Source organism: Panulirus ornatus, chromosome 10 (genome assembly GCF_036320965.1).
Source record: "Panulirus ornatus isolate Po-2019 chromosome 10, ASM3632096v1, whole genome shotgun sequence".
Taxonomy (NCBI): domain Eukaryota; kingdom Metazoa; phylum Arthropoda; class Malacostraca; order Decapoda; family Palinuridae; genus Panulirus; species Panulirus ornatus.
The window spans coordinates 8,607,501-8,626,710 of NC_092233.1; the positions used below are offsets into that span (position 1 = coordinate 8,607,501).

Here is a 19,210-nt window from a genome sequence, read left to right on the forward strand (position 1 = left end):
GTGTTAGTGAGGTAGCGCAAGGAAACAGCCGAAAGAATGGCCCAACCCACCCACATACACATGTATATACATACACGCCCACACACGCAAATATACATACCTATACATCTCAACGTAAACATATATGTATATATACACAGAGACATATACATATATATACATGTACATAATTCATTCTGTCTGCCTTTATTCATTCCCATCGCCACCCCACCACACACAAAGTAACAACCCCCTCCCCCCTCATGTGCACGAGGTTGTGCTAGGAAAAGACAACAAAGGCCACATTCGTTCACACTCAGTCTCTAGCTGTCATGTAATAATGCACCGAAACCAAAGCTCCCTTTCCACATCCAGACCCCACAGAACTTTCCATGGTTTACACCAGATGCTTCACATGCCCTGGTTCAATCCAATGACAGCACGTCGACCCCGGTACATCACATCATTCCAATTCACTCTGTTCCTTGCATGCCTTTCACCCTCCTGCATGTTCAGGCCCCGATCACTCAAAATCTTTTTCACTCCATCTTTCCACCTCCAATTTGGTCTCCCACTTCTCCTCATTCCTTCCACCTCTGACACATATATCCTCTTGGTCAATCTTTCCTCACTCATTCTCTCCATGTGACCAAACCATTTCAAAACACCCTCTTCTGCTCTCTCAACCATACTCTTTTTATTACCACACATCTCTTTTCCCCTTTCATTACTTACTCGATCAAACCACCTGACACCACATATTGTCCTCAAACATCTCATTTCCAGCACATCCATCCTCTTCCGCACAGCTCTATCTATAGCCAATGCCTCGCAACCATGTAACATTGTTGGAACAACTATTCCTTCAAACATACCCATTTTTGCTTTCCGAGATAATGTTCTCGACTTCCACACATTCTTCAATGCTCCCAGAACTTTCGCCCCCTCCCCACCCTATGATTCACTTCCGCTTCCACGGTTCCATCCGCTGCCAAATCCACTCCCAGATATCTAAAACACTTCACTTCCTCCAGTTTTTCTCCATTCATACTTACCTCCCAGTTGACTTGTCCCTCAACCCTACTGAACCTAATAACCTTGCTCTTATTCACATTTACTCTCAGCTTTCTTCTTTCACACACTTTACCAAACTCAGTCACCAGCTTCTGCAGTTTCTCACGCGAATCAGCCACCAGCGCTGTATCATCAGCGAACAACAACTGACTGCATACTTGCCCTGCCCCTCTTTTCAAAAACTCTTGCATTCAACTCCCTAACAACCCCATCCATAAGCAAATTAAACAACCATGGAGACATCACACACCCCTGCTGCAAACCTACATTCACTGAGAACCAATTACTTTCCTCTCTTCCTACACGTACACATGCCTTACATCCTCGATAAAAACTTTTCACTGCTTCTAACAACTTGCCTCCCACACCATATATTCTTAATACCTTCCACAGAGCATCTCTATCAACTCTATCATATGCCTTCTCCAGATCCACGAATTTATATATATACATGTATATCTCATTCATTCACTCTTTCATAGACATCTCTGGACTGATTTCTACGAGGAGAAGTGGGAGACCAAATTGGAGGTGGAAAAATGGAGTGAAAAAGATTTTGAGTGATCGGGGCCAGAACAGGCAGGAGGGTGAAAGGCGTGCAAGGAATAGAGTGAATTGGAACGATGTGGTATACTGGGGTCGACGTGCTATCAGTGGATTGAACCAGGACATGTGAAGCGTCTGGGGTAAACCATGGAAAGTTCTGTGGGGCCTGGATTTGGAATGGGAGCTGTGGTTTTGGTGCATTATACATGACAGCTAGAGACTGAGTGTAAACGAATGTGGCCTTTGTTGTCTTTTCCTAGTGCTACCTCGTGCACATGGGGGTGTAGGGGATTGTCATTTCATGTGTGGCGGGGTGGTGATGGGAATGAATAAGGGCAGACAGTATGAATTATGTACTTGTGTATGTATGTATATATATATATGTCTGTGTGTGTATATATATGTATACGTTGAGATGTATAGGTATGTATATGTGCATGTGTGGACGTGTATGTATATACATATGTATGTGGGTGGGTTGGGCCATTCTTACGTCTGTTTCCTTGTACTACCTCACTAACGCGGGAGACAGCGACAAAGTATGATAAATGAATATATATACAGGACTTGGGAAGTGAGTCAGGTGTTGCTCACTGATGATACAGTGCTGGTGGCTAATTCAGGTGAGAAACTGCAGAAGCTGGTGACTGAGTTTGGTAAAGTGTGTGAAAGAAGAAAGCTGAGAGTAAATGTGAATAAAAGCAAGTTTAATAGGTACAGTAGGGTTGAGGGACAAGTTAATTGGGAGGTAAGTTTAAATGGAGAAAAACTGTAGGAAGTGAAGTGTTTTAGATATCTGGGAGTGGATTTGGCAGCGGATGGAACCACGGAAGTGGAAGTGGGTCACAGGGTTGGGGAGGGGGCGTGGAGGAGTGGATTGTTTTAGATAGTTTGGAGTGGATATGGCAGTGAATGGCACCATGGGAGCTGAAGTGAGTCATTGGATGAGTGAGGGGCAAAGGTCATGGGTGTATTGAGGAAAGTGTGGAAATAGAAATCACCTCTAAAGGGAAAGATGGGAATGTTTGATGGTATACTATATATTCTTGTCGGTGCTGTATGGATGTGAGGTATAGGCCTAAGAGAAAGATATAAAGAATAGGGTGAATGTGTTTGAAATGAAATGTATGGGGACAGAATGTAATGTAAGAAGGGTTTATTGAATAAGTAATGATAGGATAACGCAGAGGTGTTGTAGCAAGTATATATGAGAGAGCTGAAGAGGATGTTTTGAAATGGTTTGGAAGTATATATAGGATGTGTGAAGAAAGGATGACTATGGGGGTATACATAACAATAGTGTTAGGAACAAGTGTAGGGGAAACTAAGGAAATGGAAGAATGGAGTGAAAGATTTTTTGAAGGCTTGGGGCCTGAACATGCATGAGGATATAAAGTTTGCCAGGGATAGAGTGAATTGGAGCAATGTGGTTTACAGGGGACAATATGCTGTCAGTTGGGCAGAGCTAGGGCTTATGAAGTAATTGGGGAAACCATGGAAAGATCTCTGGGACCTGATTGTAGAGAGGGGCTGTGCTATAGATGCATTGTACATGACAGCTAGAGAGTGGGTGTTTCTAAGAAGGCTATTTCTTTGTCTGTTCATGACATAGCCTTACTATTGCAGTAAATGGTGATCATGCATGAATTTTTTTCTCATACTTGATTGCTGTTTCCTGTATTAGTGAGGTAGTAGTAGGAACAGAGGAAGAAAGCCTGCATCTGCTCGCATCCATTCTCTGATTGTCATGTATAATGTACTGGAACCACAGCTCCCTATCCACAACCAGGCACCACAGACCTTTCCATGGTTTATCCCGGATGCTTCAGATGCCCTAGTTCAGTCCAGTGACAGCATGTCATTCCCCTGTAATCCACATTGTTCCAATTCACTCAATCCCTTTCATGCATTTCACACTTCTGCATGTTCAGACCCCAATCACTCAAAATCTTTTTAACTCCATCCTCCTGTCTCCAATCTGATCCCCTGATTCTCCTTGTTCCCTCCACTTCTGACATGTATATACTTTTTATCAACTTTTAATCACCCATTTTGTCCATATATTCAAATCATTTCAGCACACTGTCTTCATCTCTCTCAGCCACACACTTTTCGTTGCCATGCCTCCCTCTTAATATTTCATTACTTAATCAAACCACCTCACACCATATATAGTGCATTGAAACCCTGTAGACCTTTCTGTGGTTTCTTCCAGCTGTCTCATGTGCCTTTGTTCTGTCCACTGACAGAACATTGTCCCCTGTTAACTACATAACTCCAGTTTGCTCTATCCCTTGCATACATTGTACTCTCTTGCATGTTCATTCCCCATGCCTTTAAAGCATTTTTCACTTCATCCTTCTGTTTTCTTATTTGTTTCCTCCTTTTTCTTGTTCTCTCCACTCAGTATTGTAAACCCTCTGAGTCATCCTTTCCTCAGTTATCCTCTCTTTATGTTCAAACCATTTCATCACCCTCTTCAAGTCTCATTGATACCCCTTTTACTTTTACTTCCATACTTTCTTTTGTTCTGTCATTTCTTATGCTATCAACCCCCATATACAACATGTTGTCCTTAGATATTTGATTTCCAGCACATTCAAGTTAAACTTTAATTTTTTGTCTAAGTTCCAAATCTTACATGTACATAGCACAGATGGTACTACTAAACCATCAAACTTACCCATCTTAACTTTAAAGACAATGACTTCTCTTTCCACATATTCCTCAATGCACCCAAGATCTATTCCTTCTCACCCACCCTATGACATACTTCTGCTCCTGTGATTTCATTTGCTGCTATATCCACTTCCAGGTGTTTAAAGCATTCCACATCCTCCAGGTTCTCTTTATTAAAGCTCTCTAAGCACTCAGTCTGTCTCTTCACTATGTCTTCCTATTTGCTCCTTTCACTGATATTCCCATAAATTTTCCTATTTTTCTGATACTATTATCCTACTATTACCCTCCTTCCAAAACATCTTGTTCTCTATGAAGTTTCCTAATTCTCGCTCACCCCAACTCCAGTTTCCCTTCTTTTTTCAGCCCCTGGACCTTCCTCTTGACTCCCTGCTGCTTTCTCATGTGCATCTCTCAGTCACATGCACTTTTTTCCTGTAAGTACTGCTCATGCACCTCTGCTCTCTCACTAGCAAATTTATCTCCTCATCCCATATTTCACTACCCTTTGTCACCTGCTCACCTTTCACCATCTGCATGCCACACACTTATCTTGCACGTGCTAGCACTGCTTCCCCAAATACTTACCATTTCTCACTTACTCCCCTAGTTTTGTTTTTTCTCACCTTTTGTAATTGTACACTTGGTCTCTCTTGGTATTTCTTCTCACAAGTTGTGTGCTGAAAAGGGATTGGTTAATGGGAATAACTGGTTTGTAAAGAGAGATGTACACAATTACAAGTGGATGAGTTGGAATGATGATAAATGGTCATTACTGGATTACTTACTGGTTGATATACATGCAAAACAAAGATTCTTGGATGTGAATGTGTTGAGGGGGTAGCTTTTGGGATTTCTGATCATTGCTTGGAGGGGGCTGATGTGAAGATTTGTAGAGGTTATTGAAAAATAAGAAAATATTTTGTGATGATGTCACAGCGAAATAATTTTCCATTTGTATTGTACCCATTGGCGAATAATGTTTTAGTTTCATAACCCGCCTGCTGGCGAATAATTTTTTAGATTCATAACCCACCCTCTGGCAGGCACCTTGTAAACTAGAACACATTGCCTCAAGTAGTTGTTCTCATCTTGGTTTGTTACATTCTGTTTTGCCTCAAAAGTAATTCAACCATATTAGTTTGCGGAAAGCAGTACAGCTACCCAAGGGAGTACTGGGCTGTCAGCGTGAAATTAAAGGTGTTTAGGAGGCTCTCTAATGGTCACAAACTTATGGTTGTTACCAAGTCCATGGCTGTTGGTCATTTAATTGTGGCCACTATATGCCTCTACATGCCTCTATATGCCTCTACATTAACAGCTAAACAAGTGTACAGGAGAAGGAATGATGTGATAGAGAAAAGGGAAAATTTATTGACTTTTGGGAACTGAAGATCATCAAATGAATACACCTACCAAGTCATTGTATAATTACTTGAAGATTGAAGTAGGCAAGACAAATCATGATGAGACTTTTGGTGCCAGTAACAGATGGTTTGAGAGGCTGAAGATAATTTGTTTCCTTAACATTCAGATGATGGGGGAGGCTAACAGTGCTGATGCATGAGGCAGCACAACAGAACCTGGAACATTAAAGAAAATCATTAAGGAAGTAAGCTACAGAGCTCAACAAGTTTTTAGAAATGAACCAGGTTTTTTTTTCTGGAAAAGGATATCAGCCAGACCATTCATTGCTAAGGAAGAAATGAGTTCTCCAGAGTGCAACACAGCCAAAGATTGCTTGATGGTGTTACTGAGAGGGAATTTTGAGGGAGATTTAAAGTTGAACCCCCTGTTGATTTTTGATGTAGGGGCTATGAAGGGCAGTGTAAAGTTGGCATAACATGTAATCTTTCTCCAGTATACTTCTCTCCACCCCATCCCATTCCACCACGTCATTAGATATCATTTAAATCATCTGATGAGAAAATGTATATTTTTCTAAAACTAAGTTGCTTTGTGTATGCTTTGTACTTGAGAGTTAGACAGGGAAAACTTTTGCTTAGGGATGTAAACTCCTCTATATGATGGGTTTCATTTCCTCAGTAGGTAACATTATATAGCAATAGTTCATCAGTAAAATAACCCCATCTCTGAGCTCAGTGTATCATGTTTCTTTTTTCAGAAATGAAGCAAAGAAACAAAAAGGTGCTATTTTGTAAAAGTTTATCTACCATACCTCACCTTCCTACCTTAGGAGACCCTTCTTTCTTCTGTAGGGCTTCTGCAGTGCTCAGGAAGCCAGCCATGTGCATTGGGTCTTATTATAAAGTGTAGTGTTAGTGTATGTGTCTGTGTGGGGAGAGTTCAGGGCAATTGTACAGTAAGTGTTCAGAGTCTTCATTTTCGTAGTTGCACTGTGAGCATGGAAAGTCTTGAGACAATTTGAGTCAGTGTATACAATGTTGTAGAGATGGATGATGTCCATAGCTTAGATAAGTATGTATAACCATGACCAGTATGTGTTTGGAGAGTTTGGTGTCTTCTGAGTGCATTTCTGGTGAGATGGAATTTAAAATGTGAGTTGGGAGGGCAGTTGTTTAGTGCTGTTTCGGTCACTTTGCTGTATATTTCTTTTGTTATTGCATTTGTTGGGGATGAGGTAACTGAATATAGGTTGCTGAAGTATGAAGTAGGGGTAAGCTTTTTATATCTGTTTGGTTGTTAGCTATAGTGTGGCTTGGATGGGAATGGTCATGTGCTTTTGCAAAGCATTGAAGAATGAGGTGGGATTGTACTGGAAGGATCTCTGAATTGCCAAGTGTTAAATGTTTGTGTTTGCAAGGAAGGTAAGGGATTGTTTTGAGTGCTCTATTTTTTATGGTTTGCCACTTTGTTTTGATTACTTTTGATGAGATAGATTATCATGCAGGTGAGATGTTTAGGATGGAGCAGGTGAATTATTTGTAGAGGATTCCAGAGAATTTGTTGTGTGGAAGTGAATTTCCATATAAGGTGATGGTTGGGTACAGTTTGGATTCATGTCTGTCTGAGGTTTAGAGGTTGACTGAAGACTTTTATGGCAACGTGGAAATTCTTATCTGGGTGAGACAGTGTTTGAGATGTGTAATGTAGTGTTAAATGTTTGTTGTTGCTACTGTAGTGTCATGGTGCTGTGATTTAAGTGTAAGCTTCTCTACATATCGAAGACCTTCATACCATGGTCGGTTGGAGGTAGTTAGAGATCATGTAAAAAAGTTGAGGAGGGTTGGAGAAAGTGCTGCTATGAGGGGAACTTGATTATAGAGCTTAAGGGCTATAGAGGTGAAGCCCTTGTGACCCATCATTGATTTTATAGAGTAAATAGGAATAGGGAATTGAGAAATCATAGTTATTTGGATGTTTAAAGCCTCTCTTATATGACAATGATTTTCTGATATATCAAATATGATTTAGAGTATATAGTTAGAAATGGTTTTGAAATGGTTTAGGCACATGGAGAGAATGAGTGAGGAAAGATTGATCAAGAGGATATATGTATTAGAGGTGGAGGGAAAGAGGAGAAGTGGGAGACCAAATTGGAGGTGGAAAGATGGAGTGAAAAAGGTTTTGAGTGATCGGGGACTGAACATGCAGGAGGGTGAAAGGCGGGCAAGGAATAGAGTGAATTGGATCGATGTGGTATACCGGGGTCGACGTGCTGTCAATGAATTGAATCAGGGCATGTGAAGCGTCTGGGGTAAACCATGGAAAGTTCTGTGGGGCCTGGATGTGGAAAGGGAGCTGTGGTTTCGGGCATTATTACATGGCAGCTAGAGACTGAGTGTGAACGAATGGGGCCTTTGTTGTCTTTTCCTAGCGCTACCTCGCACACATGAGCGGGGAGGGGGATGTTATTCCATGTGTGGCGAGGTGGCGATGGGAATAAATAAAGGCAGACAGTATGAATTATGTACATGTGTTTATATGTATATGTCTGTGTGTGTATATATATGTGTACATTGAGATGTATAGGTATGTATATTTGCGTGTGTGGACGTGTATGTATATACATGTGCATGGGGGTGGGTTGGGCCATTTCTTTCGTCTGTTTCCTTGCGCTACCTCACAAACGTGGGAGACAGCGACAAAGCAAAATATGTAAGTATATAAATAGTTAGAAATGGAGCTCATTCCCATGTATGTCATTATCGTAGTCATAGTATGATCATTTTGGTTAGGTTTGAATAAAACAGACGCAGTTTTTCCTAAGTTTTCCCTCTGTGATGGTTCCACAGGTATTGTCATTTGTGTATCCAGCACACTTCTTACATGTGGACATCCTGACACGCCTCATCGCCCTTTTAAACATTACAAATGCCTCAATATCACCACCGGTGTTGTCTGTGCTGACTTACATCGGCAAATACAAACCAGTTGGTAAGTATGATTTATATGCACCTTTTTGTGGTTGGAAACATTAAGTTTTTATTATAACAGGAATAGGGATGCATCCGATAAAGTTCATTTAATTTCCTAGCTTTAGGTCAGGTAGATAGTGTGACTGGTGTAAGTATAATTTTTTAATTGTCCAAGTTGAATATGTATGTATTTTTTTCATATTTAATTGCTGTTTCCTGAGTTTGCGAGGTAGCACCAGGAACAGATAAAAAAAGGCTGCATCCTACTACCACCACTATTACAGTTATTACTCTTTCATATTTGTTTGCCATATCTTGCATTAGCAAGGTAGTGCTAGGAACAGATGAAGAAAAGGCCACAGTTACTCGCATTCATTTTCTAGCTGTCATATGTGGTGAAGAGCCCTCTTCTACAACCTGGCCCATCTGGCCTTTCTGTGGTGTTCCCTTGCTGCTTCATATACCCTGGTTGCAGTCTTTGGCAGCACAGCTGTCCCTGTATACCAAATCACTCCAGTTCACTCTTATGCTCTGCACTCCTTTCAGCTTCCTGCATGGTTGGGCCCTAAGCACTCAAAGTCTTTTGGTTCTCCTTTCTTCTTGTCCCCTCCACTCTTTAAGGTATATCCTCTTTGTCAATCTCCCATCAATCATTTTCTACATTTCCAAACTATATGCCCAAAACACACCCTCTTCAGCTTTTACAACCACACTCTTGTACCCTGTTATTACTAATGTCTCAGTCGACCACCTCACACCACATTTGTTCTTCAACATTTCATTTCCAACATGTGCACCCTTCTCAGTACGTTCTCATCTGTAGCCCATGCCTTGCTTCCGTACCTTTAAACATACCCATTTTTACACTCCCAGTTAGCCACCTTTCCTTCCATACATTCCTCAGAAGTCATAGAACCTTTGCCCTGTTACCCATCCCCATGACTTACCTGAACCTGAGTTGCCATGGTTTAATTCACTGCCATGTCCACTCTCAGTTATAGAAGACACCTATTACCTTCAAGTTTACTCCATTCAAACGTAAACCTCAACTGACATGTCTCTTTATACTGATAAACTTAATAACCATCCTTTTATTAGATGTTTTGGAAGGAAGTAAATAATGTACATAAGCCAAGAGAAGAAATGGGAACATTGGTGAAGGGGGCAAGGAGAGAAGTGATAACAGGTAGTGATGAAGTGAGCAGGAGATGGATTGAGTATTTTGAAGGTTTTTGAATGTGTTTGATGATAGGGTGGCAGATGTAGGGTGTTTTGTTTGGGGTGTGTGTGAAGTGAGAGAGTCAGGGAGAGTGGTTTGGTGAAGAGATGAGGTGGTGAAAGCCATGCGGAAGATGAAATCCAGCAAGGTGGCGAGTATTGCAGTTGAATTTATTAAGAAAGGGGGTCACTGTGTTGTTGATTGGTTGGTAAGGATATTCACTGTATGTATGGACCATGATGAAGTGCCTGAGGATTGGCAAAATGCATGTACAGTGCCATTTTACAAAGGCAAAGGGGATAAAGATGAGTGTTCAAACTACAGTGACATAGGTTTGTTGAGCATACCTGGAAAATTGTATGGGATGGTACTGTTTGAGAGGGTGAAGGCAGGTACAGAGCATCAGAATGGGGAGGAATAGTGTGGTTTCAGAAGTGGTAGATGTGTGGATCAGGTGTTTGCTTTGAAGAATGTGTGAGAAATACTTAGATAAACAGATGGATTTGTATGTGGCATTCGTGGATCTGAAGGCATATGATAGGGTTGATAGAGATGCTTTGTAGAAGGTCTTAAGAGTATACGGTTTGGGAGGTAAGCTGTTGGAAGCAGTGAGATGCTTTTATCAAGGATGTAAGGCATGTGGACAAGTAAGAAGAGAAGAGAATGATTGGTTCCTATTGAAGGTCGGTCTGCGAAAGGGGTGTGTGATGTCCCCATGGTTGTTTCATTTGTTTATGGATGGGGTGGTTAGGGAGGTAAATGCAAGAGTTTTGGTGAAAGAGGCACGTGTGCAGTTTGTTGTGGATGAGAAGGCCTAGGAAGTCAGTTGTAGTTTGCCGATGTTACAGCACTGGCGGCTAATTAGAGTGAGAAATTGCAGAAGTTGATGACTGAGTTTGGAAAAGTTTGTGAATGGAGAAACTTAAGATTAAATGTGAATAAGAGCAAGGTTATTAGGTTCAGCAGGGTTTAGGGAGAAGTTATTTGGGATGTGAGTTTGAATGGAGAAAAATTGGAGGAAGTGAAGTGTTTAGATATCTGGGAGTGAACTTAGCAGCAAATATAACCATGGAAGCAGAAGTGAGTCATTTGGTAGGGGAGGAGGTGAAGGTTCTGGGAGCAATGAAGAATGTGTGGAAGGCGTGAATGTTATCTTGGAGAGCAAAAATGGGTATGTTTGAAGGAATTGTGGTTCCAACAATGTTATATGGTTGCAAGGCATGGGCTATAAATAGTGTTGTGTGGAGGAGGGTGAATGCGTTGGAAATGAAATGTTTGAGGAAAATATGTGATATGAGGTGGTTTGATTGAGTGAGTAATGAAAGGGTAAGAGAGATGTGTGGTATAGGAAGAGTGTGGTTGATAGAGCAGAAGAGTGTGTTGAAATGGTTTGGACATATAGAGAATAAGTGAGGAAAGGTTGACAAAGAGATATATGTGTCATAGGTGGAGGGAATAAGGACAAGTGGGAGACCAAATTGGAGGTGGAAGGATGGAGTGAAAAACAATTTGAGCAATCAGGACTTGAAGATAAAGGAGGGTGAGAGGCATGCAAGAAATAGAGTGAAGTGGTACACTGGGGTCAACATGCTGTCAATGGACTGAACCAGGGCATGTGAAGCATCTGGGGTAAACCATGGAAAGGTCTGTGGGGCCTGGATGTAGATAGGGAGCTGTGATTTCAGTGCATTACACATGACAGCTAGAGACTGAGTGTGAATGAATGTGGCCTTTTTTGTCAGTTTTCCTGATGCTACCTTGCTTTAATGAGTTAGCATCAAGAACAGAGGAAAAATCCTGGTTTGGCTCCTTTCTCTGTTCCTTCTTTTGGAAAAGTAAAGACTGGAGGTGAGGATTTCCTGCCCCATGCTTTCACCCCTTTTCATCGCCTTGTATAACATGCAGGGAATACATGGGCAGTATTCTTTCTCCCCTGTTCTTTCTTTATTTTTTGCTCTTTACTGCCATATCTGTGTTAGCTTGGTAGTGCCTAGAACAGACAAAGAAAGGCCACATCCTCTCACATCCTCAAGCTTTCATGTGTATTTCAGTGAACACACACACACACACACACACACACACACACACACACACACACACACACACACACACACACACACACACAAAACCTAACCAAATCCAGGTATCTAATTTGTTGACCAGCCCAATAGGGGAGGATGAACAGCTGGGTTAACTTTGGACAAACTGCCATGACCAGTTTTGACCATGTCCAGACCATTCAGTACACTCTTTTGCTTTCTCAACCATACTCATTACAGCACCTCTCTCATACCCGATTGTTGTTTTACTTAATCACCTCTCCCTACTCCACATATAGTTTGCAAGTATTTTATGTCCAACAGAGTCTCCTTGTTTTTTAAATTCTTATTAAGAACCCTGGCCTCTCATACACAAGATATATAAATTTTTTCTAGGAGACATCTTTAGTGCAATATGAATGAACTAATGTAATGTCGTTTTGTCTTTGATATAGAATCCACCACATTTATAGCAAACAAAATTGTTAGATTTCTTCTCTTAAATGAATATTTCACTTTTCTGAAATGAAATATTAATACATTCATGAAGTAGAATATCACTATGAAGATTTATTTGTTATGGCTACTCTAATCGTAAGGACAGTCTTGCTGTGTTTCCTATGCTGTCAACACCTCTTCCCCTGCATTGAGATGTGGACATGATATTTTTGAAATCTGTTCCTACATCCACCATCCCCTCCAACTACACCACCACTCCCATGGCCACTCCACGATCACTTTTAGTGCCACAATTACTATAGGTACTAGTTCAACACTGACAACTGCTCTGGTTAGTAGAGCACAATTTCTGTACGTGAATATTATTGCACTACTAGATTGTGTTCTAAAGTACATACAGGTCAGTACATACACATTACAGATATTTTTTTTTGCTTTGTCGCTGTCTCCCGCGTTTGCGAGGTAGCGCAAGGAAACAGACTAAAGAAATGGCCCAACCCACCCCCATACACATGTATATACATACGCCCACACACGCAAATATACACACCTACACAGCTTTCCATGGTTTACCCCAGACGCTTCACATGCCCTGATTCAATCCACTGACAGCGCGTCAACCCCGGTATACCGCATCGCTCCAATTCACTCTATTCCTTGCCCTCCTTTCACCCTCCTGCATGTTCAGGCCCCGATCACACAAGATCTTTTTCACTCCATCTTTCCACCTCCAATTTGGTCTCCCTCTTCTCCTCGTTCCCTCCACCACTGACACATATATTCTCTTGGTCAATCTTTCCTCACTCATTCTCTCCATGTGCCCGAACCATTTCAAAACACCCTCTTCTGCTTTCTCAACCACGCTCTTTTTATTTCCACACATCTCTCTTACCCTTACGTTACTTACTCGATCAAACCACCTCACACCACACATTGTCCTCAAACATCTCATTTCCAGCACATCCATCATCCTGCGCACAACTCTATCCATAGCCCACGCCTCGCAACCATACAACATTGTTGGAACCACTATTCCTTCAAACATACCCATTTTTGCTTTCCGAGATAATGTTCTCGACTTCCACACATTCTTCAAGGCTCCCAGAATTTTCGCCCCCTCCCCCACCCTATGATCCACTTACAGATATATGGAGCACTATTTATTGAGTGTGTGTTCCGTGTGGCTAATTCTACCTATCAATTAGATTTATTGGACTATCCATCTATTTATGTAACTTTTAACCTATCTGCACTTCTGATGCCCATTCTCTCTCACAGTGGGGTAGCCATTGCCCAAGAGTCTCCATAACTGATGAAGTCCACTGTGGCATCTTATCCTTTAATGCCTCACCCTTAACAGGCCATTGGCAGAGGGCAACTCAAGTGCAGTGTCCATGTGCCCAATGAAGGCCTGATATGATGATTCATTTGGATAAATCAGGAAAAAGATTTGTGTGGCAAGGTCTCCTCCAGTTAGTCTAATATAGTGAGGGTTCACTATAGTGGATGAATGGAATAAACACAGTCTTGAAAAGTGAATATGGGCAGCATACAAAATTTTGAAATACAGAAAATTTTTAGAGAAAGGTCAAGAGATGGGGTCCCTTTGTGTAGAACTTTCCTTCAGTACAGCACAAATAAGCAGTTAAAGGTGGTAATTAAACACTTGAGAATATGTTTCAAGGAGTACTTTGAGGTCTGAGGTAAGTTTAAAGATAAAGAGTGGATAAATGCATCTGAAGTTTCTTAAGGAACTTCCAGAAGTAAGATTTGGAAATACATTATTAGTAAAAGATATATGAATATTGATGCCAAATAATTACTTCTGTTTCTAGGTGAGTTGTACCCAGATCTTGCATCAGTACTTATTCCAATTTGCCAGCGGTTTGCTGAATCAGGCACCCCAAAACAAGCTAAGCATGCAGTACGATGTCTCCACACAAACTGTACTTCAGACTCAGATGAAGTTTTTGAAAGGATACTGGAGGTTTGTCATGGAAATCTTTGTTTATTTAGCAATGTTCTTTTTCTTATTGTTACAGTGATGTTACAAGACAGTGCAGTGATTTAACATTTAAATTTTCTGTAGGTATGACTAAGTTTGGATATTAGAGATATGATGAACTTTTTCATTGATAAATTGATAGATATATTTGTTTTCAACAGAAAATCAAAGAACAGCTGACATTTGATAGTCCACACTTCAGAACATCTGTTGTGTCTTTGGGTCACATTGCATTCAACATGCCTGAGAAGTTTCTTGTTCCAATTAAGAATGTTGTATCAAGAAAGGTAAGTGTGGTAGAATTCTTGGTTTATTTTGCAAATCTTTTTTTTTTTTTATGTATATATAGGTGATTTTACACAGTGCTGCTGATACACAACATTTTGATAGTTTTACCAGTATGTTAAAGTATCTTTTATTTTGTACTTCAATTTTTTCCCATAGGGTAGACCATGTGCATACATTCTTCTTGTGATCACACACATCATGTATGGTTAAGTGAACAGCACTTTCCATACAGTTACTTTTCTCTCTTAAGTTTCTTCATGCAACAAAAAACATATCCATTCACACGTAAACCTTACCACAGTTACCTTTTTTTTGTACATAATTAACAGTCTTTTCCTAAACATTATAAAAAATACTGGTAGCTCTCAACAATTAAGTCTTTGCATCTAACCATATCAGTTCATTTTCCTGACAATTTCTTCATACCACATGCGTCTCTCTTCATTTACTGTATCACTTTTCCTGTGGCTGACTTTGTTGTGTGTTATCCATCCTTGCCTTTTGGTAAGTAGGTAATGGTTGGTAGGCAGTCACCAACCAAGGAGGTATGTTACTGGAACTACCCACCTGGGTATCGGGAGGGTTAAGGACAGCTGTGTAGTGAGCCAGGACTTCAGTGATTGTCAAGTTGCACTCCTCTGACCCAGATAGATGTCTTTTCCTTCTGCCTTATGTGCACATTGACTGCTGGCTCTCTGTTGACAAACATGCAAATTCTTCATGTCATACATAAAACTTGACATTTAACTCGCACAACACATTCTTTGTAACTCTAGATTTTCCTGCATTGATTGCTATGTGCTAGCTCTGCCTTTTGGCAAAATGGGAGGGGCACTGGATAAAAGTAGTAGGTAGGAACATTAAGCAGGACTATTTGGTAGAAACGTTCAGTAGAAATAGTAATTAGGAACATTAGCTGGAAGCATTAAGTAGAAGTAGTAGGGTGGAACATGAGGCTGGAACATTAGGTAGCTGCATTTGTCAGAAGTACTCAGTAGGAACATCAGGTAGGAGCCTCCAGAAACACTGCGCTAGTTTAGCCCTCTGTCAGCGGCCTGTTAAATGTGAGGCACTAAAGGGTAAGAAACGGCACTTGAGTTCACTAGTTATAGATACTTGTTGTTGATACCCCTTTGAGGGACTGCTTAGAGTGAATGGGCGTCGGAGATATAGATAGATAGATATAGATAGAAAGACATATTTAGTGCTAGGACAATTAAGGATTCTCATCCTTATTGTAGAGTAGGGTACACGTTTGATTTTTTTCATGTAAAGTTCTTCCTCACTCTAAGCTTTTGTTCCCAGTCACAAAAACTCTTAATTTTGCTCCTCCAGTTCTTTTTACCTGCATGACACTACCATCCAAAATTTTTGTTTGTTCTCTGGTATCGTACTTCACTGAATACTTAAAATTTTCATTCTGACTGATATATTCTGGCTGCCCAACTCTTTCAAAAACAAGAATATTGTTTTTGTTGTTAAGGATTCTCATCCTTACTGTAGAGTAGGGTACACGTTTGATTTTTTTCATGTAAAGTTCTTCCTCACTCTAAGCTTTTCTTCCCAGTCACAAGAACTCTTAATTTTGCACTTCCAATTCTTTTTACCTGCATGACACTACCATTCAAAATGTTTGTTTGTTCCCAGGCATCGTAATTCACTGAACATTTAAAATTTTCAATCTGACTGATATACTCTGGCTGCCCAACTCTTTCAAAAACAAGAATATTGTTCTTGTTGTTATGTACTTTCAGTATCCCTTCTACATGCCTTAGCAAACAGGTATACCATATTCCATCCAACTCCAGAGATTTAGGTAACAGAACTATATCATTAGCAAGTACCAACTGCAGTACCTTCATTTCCTCACCTTTAGACAGAGCTCTATTAGCATCTGAAAGAGTACTTGCTTGATAGAGGATTGGAACATCATCTTAGCTCAAAAGTAAGGTATATGATTTAGGATTAGCTCAAAAGTAAGGTGTATGATTTAGGATAGTTGTCCATCAACCATTGTAAACATGAGACAGGTAGTTAATCTTTCACAGGGATTTTTATCAGCTAAAGAATCTCATTCTTTGGCATTTTTGCAAAGACCTCTTCATTGTACACATTTTTCAGAACCTGTTAATCACCATTATAATATTTGCTGATTATAGCATAATAGCTTAAGACAATAGATAGGACTATATTGAGCTTGTATGCTTTAGCAGATAAGCTCTTTCAGTCTTCCTTCATAAAGCAAGTTAGTGTGTAGAGTGAAAAATGAAGTTTTAATATATGTGTTTAAGTCCATTTTTTGCTTTAACTCAGTGGCTGTGGGTTGAGGATGTAGAGTCACTGTGGGTTGAGGATGTATAGAGTTATTCAAGAAGTTGTACATATACTTGATCTGCTTCATGAAAATTAGGAATGGATTTATTGAGGATAGATAAATTTAGATAGAATTGATATATTGTGTATGATTGAATTTTCAGCACCAAAAAAACTAATTCTGAAACAAATTTCTGTATTATATTTTCAGGTTGTCAAAGAGTTGCTAATGCGAGACCAAACTAGTGCACATACCCCTGGCCCAATCTCTCCAGAGGATATTGAGGAGTGGATTGATGATGATGAGTTGACTGAGGAAACAGCTGTTAAGATGGAGGGCATTAAGATGATGGCACGATGGCTTTTAGGACTCAAATCTGATGTGATTTCTGCACAGAAAACTTTCCGTATGCTTAATGCCTTCATCCTTCACAAGGGTGATTTATTACAAACTGGCAAAATGTTGTGAGTACACATTGATGAGATTATAGATCATTGTTTATTATGCTTAGAGTGAAGTTATTAAAAGACAGGAGGTAAGGTAATAGTCTTTAGATTTACCCACCTTGGAAGACAGAAGAGCCTGAAGTGATCTGATACTAACCTTTAAGTGTTTAAAAGAGACCAACACTGGACAGTATTTGAGAGGTGTAGTGATAGAGGAACCAGAGGGTATAACATGAAATGGAATAAAAAATCATGCACATAAGGATGTAAAGAAATACTTTTATAGTATGAGAGGTAGATGTTTGGAGCAGATTGACTACGTGCATAATTATTGCAGACAGCGCACATAAATTCAAGAGGTTTTATGACAACAGAGAGTGCTCAAGAGATGGGGTCCACTACAGTACAAGTAGTAATTAGTGTAATTAAAGGAGTTGGTGTGAGTGGAAGACCAGTTTAACTTGGGGAAATAGTGTGTAAGAGTACTGGAGGAGAGAAATGGTGGAAGAATGCATGGGATGGTGTATGTGAGGGAGGCATGTAAGGACAGGGATTAGTGGAGATCCTCTTGCTATGGACATTCCTTTGACAGGATTTACTGGAGGGAATGGGCATTCAGAGTTATAGATAGGGCATGTGTGTTGGAAATGAAATGTTTGAAGACAATAAGTGGTGTAAGAAGGGTGGGTAAGAACTGATAGGGTAAGAGAGAAATTTGGTAATTAGAGGAGTATATATTGAGAGAATTGAGGAGGGTGTGCTGAAATGGTTTGGGCATGTTTGAGAGGATGAATGAGGAAAGGATGACTTAAGAGGATATACATGTCAGAAGTGGAAGGAACAAGGAAAAAGGGAAACTAAGGAGATGGAAGGATGGTGTGAAAGACACTTTGAAGACTCAGGGACTGAACATGCACAAATGTGTCAGGCATGTAAAGGATAGAGAGAATTGGAGTGATTTGCTTTACAAGTGACCATATGATATGACTAGGCTGAACCAGGGTATGTGAAATGTTTGGGGGATGCCGAGGAAAGGTGTGTGGACCTGGTTGTGGATAGGCTGCTGTGGTTTTGGTGCACTATACATGATTGCTAGAGAGTGGATGTTAGCAATGAGGCCATTTCTTTGTTTGTTTTTGGTGTTACCTTGCTGACATGGGAAGCGGCATACTGAAAAGATTGATCATTTTTTTTTGCTTTTCCTGTTTAAAAGTGCTGAATAACCATTAGGTTTTACCATTTTGAAAATTCCACAAAATGAAATCAAACAAGAAAAGTAACTCATGCTTTTGAATTTCTCCTGTACTTTACTAGTGACAATCTTAAAAATGCAGAAACTAGTTTGATATTGTGGCCTTTTTTTTTTTTTTACTGATAACTGTAAGATGTACTTTCTCATTTTGTCACAGGAAAGGAGAAATGGCTCACCTAAGACTTGCTGCAGGTGCTGCAATGCTCAAGATATGTGAGCAGAAAGGGGTTGGAGACCAGTTTACATCAGAGCAGTTCTACAATCTCTCTCTGCTCATGAATGTAAGATTTTGGGGAAACTCATGTTTGACATGAAAAAGAGACATGCATGTTTGCTCTAATTTTCCCCCTCCTCTGTCTTTGTCTCTCAGTATTGTTAATCAAGTATGAATTTTGGTGATTGTTACATGCTTGCTCTCCTTAATGGTGGACTTTTTTAGGTACTCATTGGTAGATACTAGACTCTCTTTTTTATTTCTGCACTTTGGCCTTGCCATTTTGACAAAATCTTGTTATTGGTACCTACTTTTTGAACCAGCAATAATTTGGTGTAGTGACTTTAATTTTTATT

General features: G+C 40.2%; 1 protein-coding gene across 3 annotated transcripts in view; it reads left to right on the forward strand.

Annotated features, from left to right (window-relative positions):
- The window catches only part of pds5 (cohesin associated factor B pds5), a 221,918-nt gene that overhangs the window by 125,074 nt on the left and 77,634 nt on the right, over nt 1-19,210 (forward strand). For all 3 annotated transcript variants that reach the window (XM_071665508.1, XM_071665507.1, XM_071665509.1), the window contains exons 13-17: nt 8,496-8,637; nt 14,171-14,322; nt 14,502-14,627; nt 17,153-17,406; nt 18,798-18,921. In XM_071665508.1, coding sequence (XP_071521609.1) covers nt 8,496-8,637; nt 14,171-14,322; nt 14,502-14,627; nt 17,153-17,406; nt 18,798-18,921 — 798 coding nt within the window. The remainder of the gene's footprint in view (nt 1-8,495; nt 8,638-14,170; nt 14,323-14,501; nt 14,628-17,152; nt 17,407-18,797; nt 18,922-19,210) is intronic.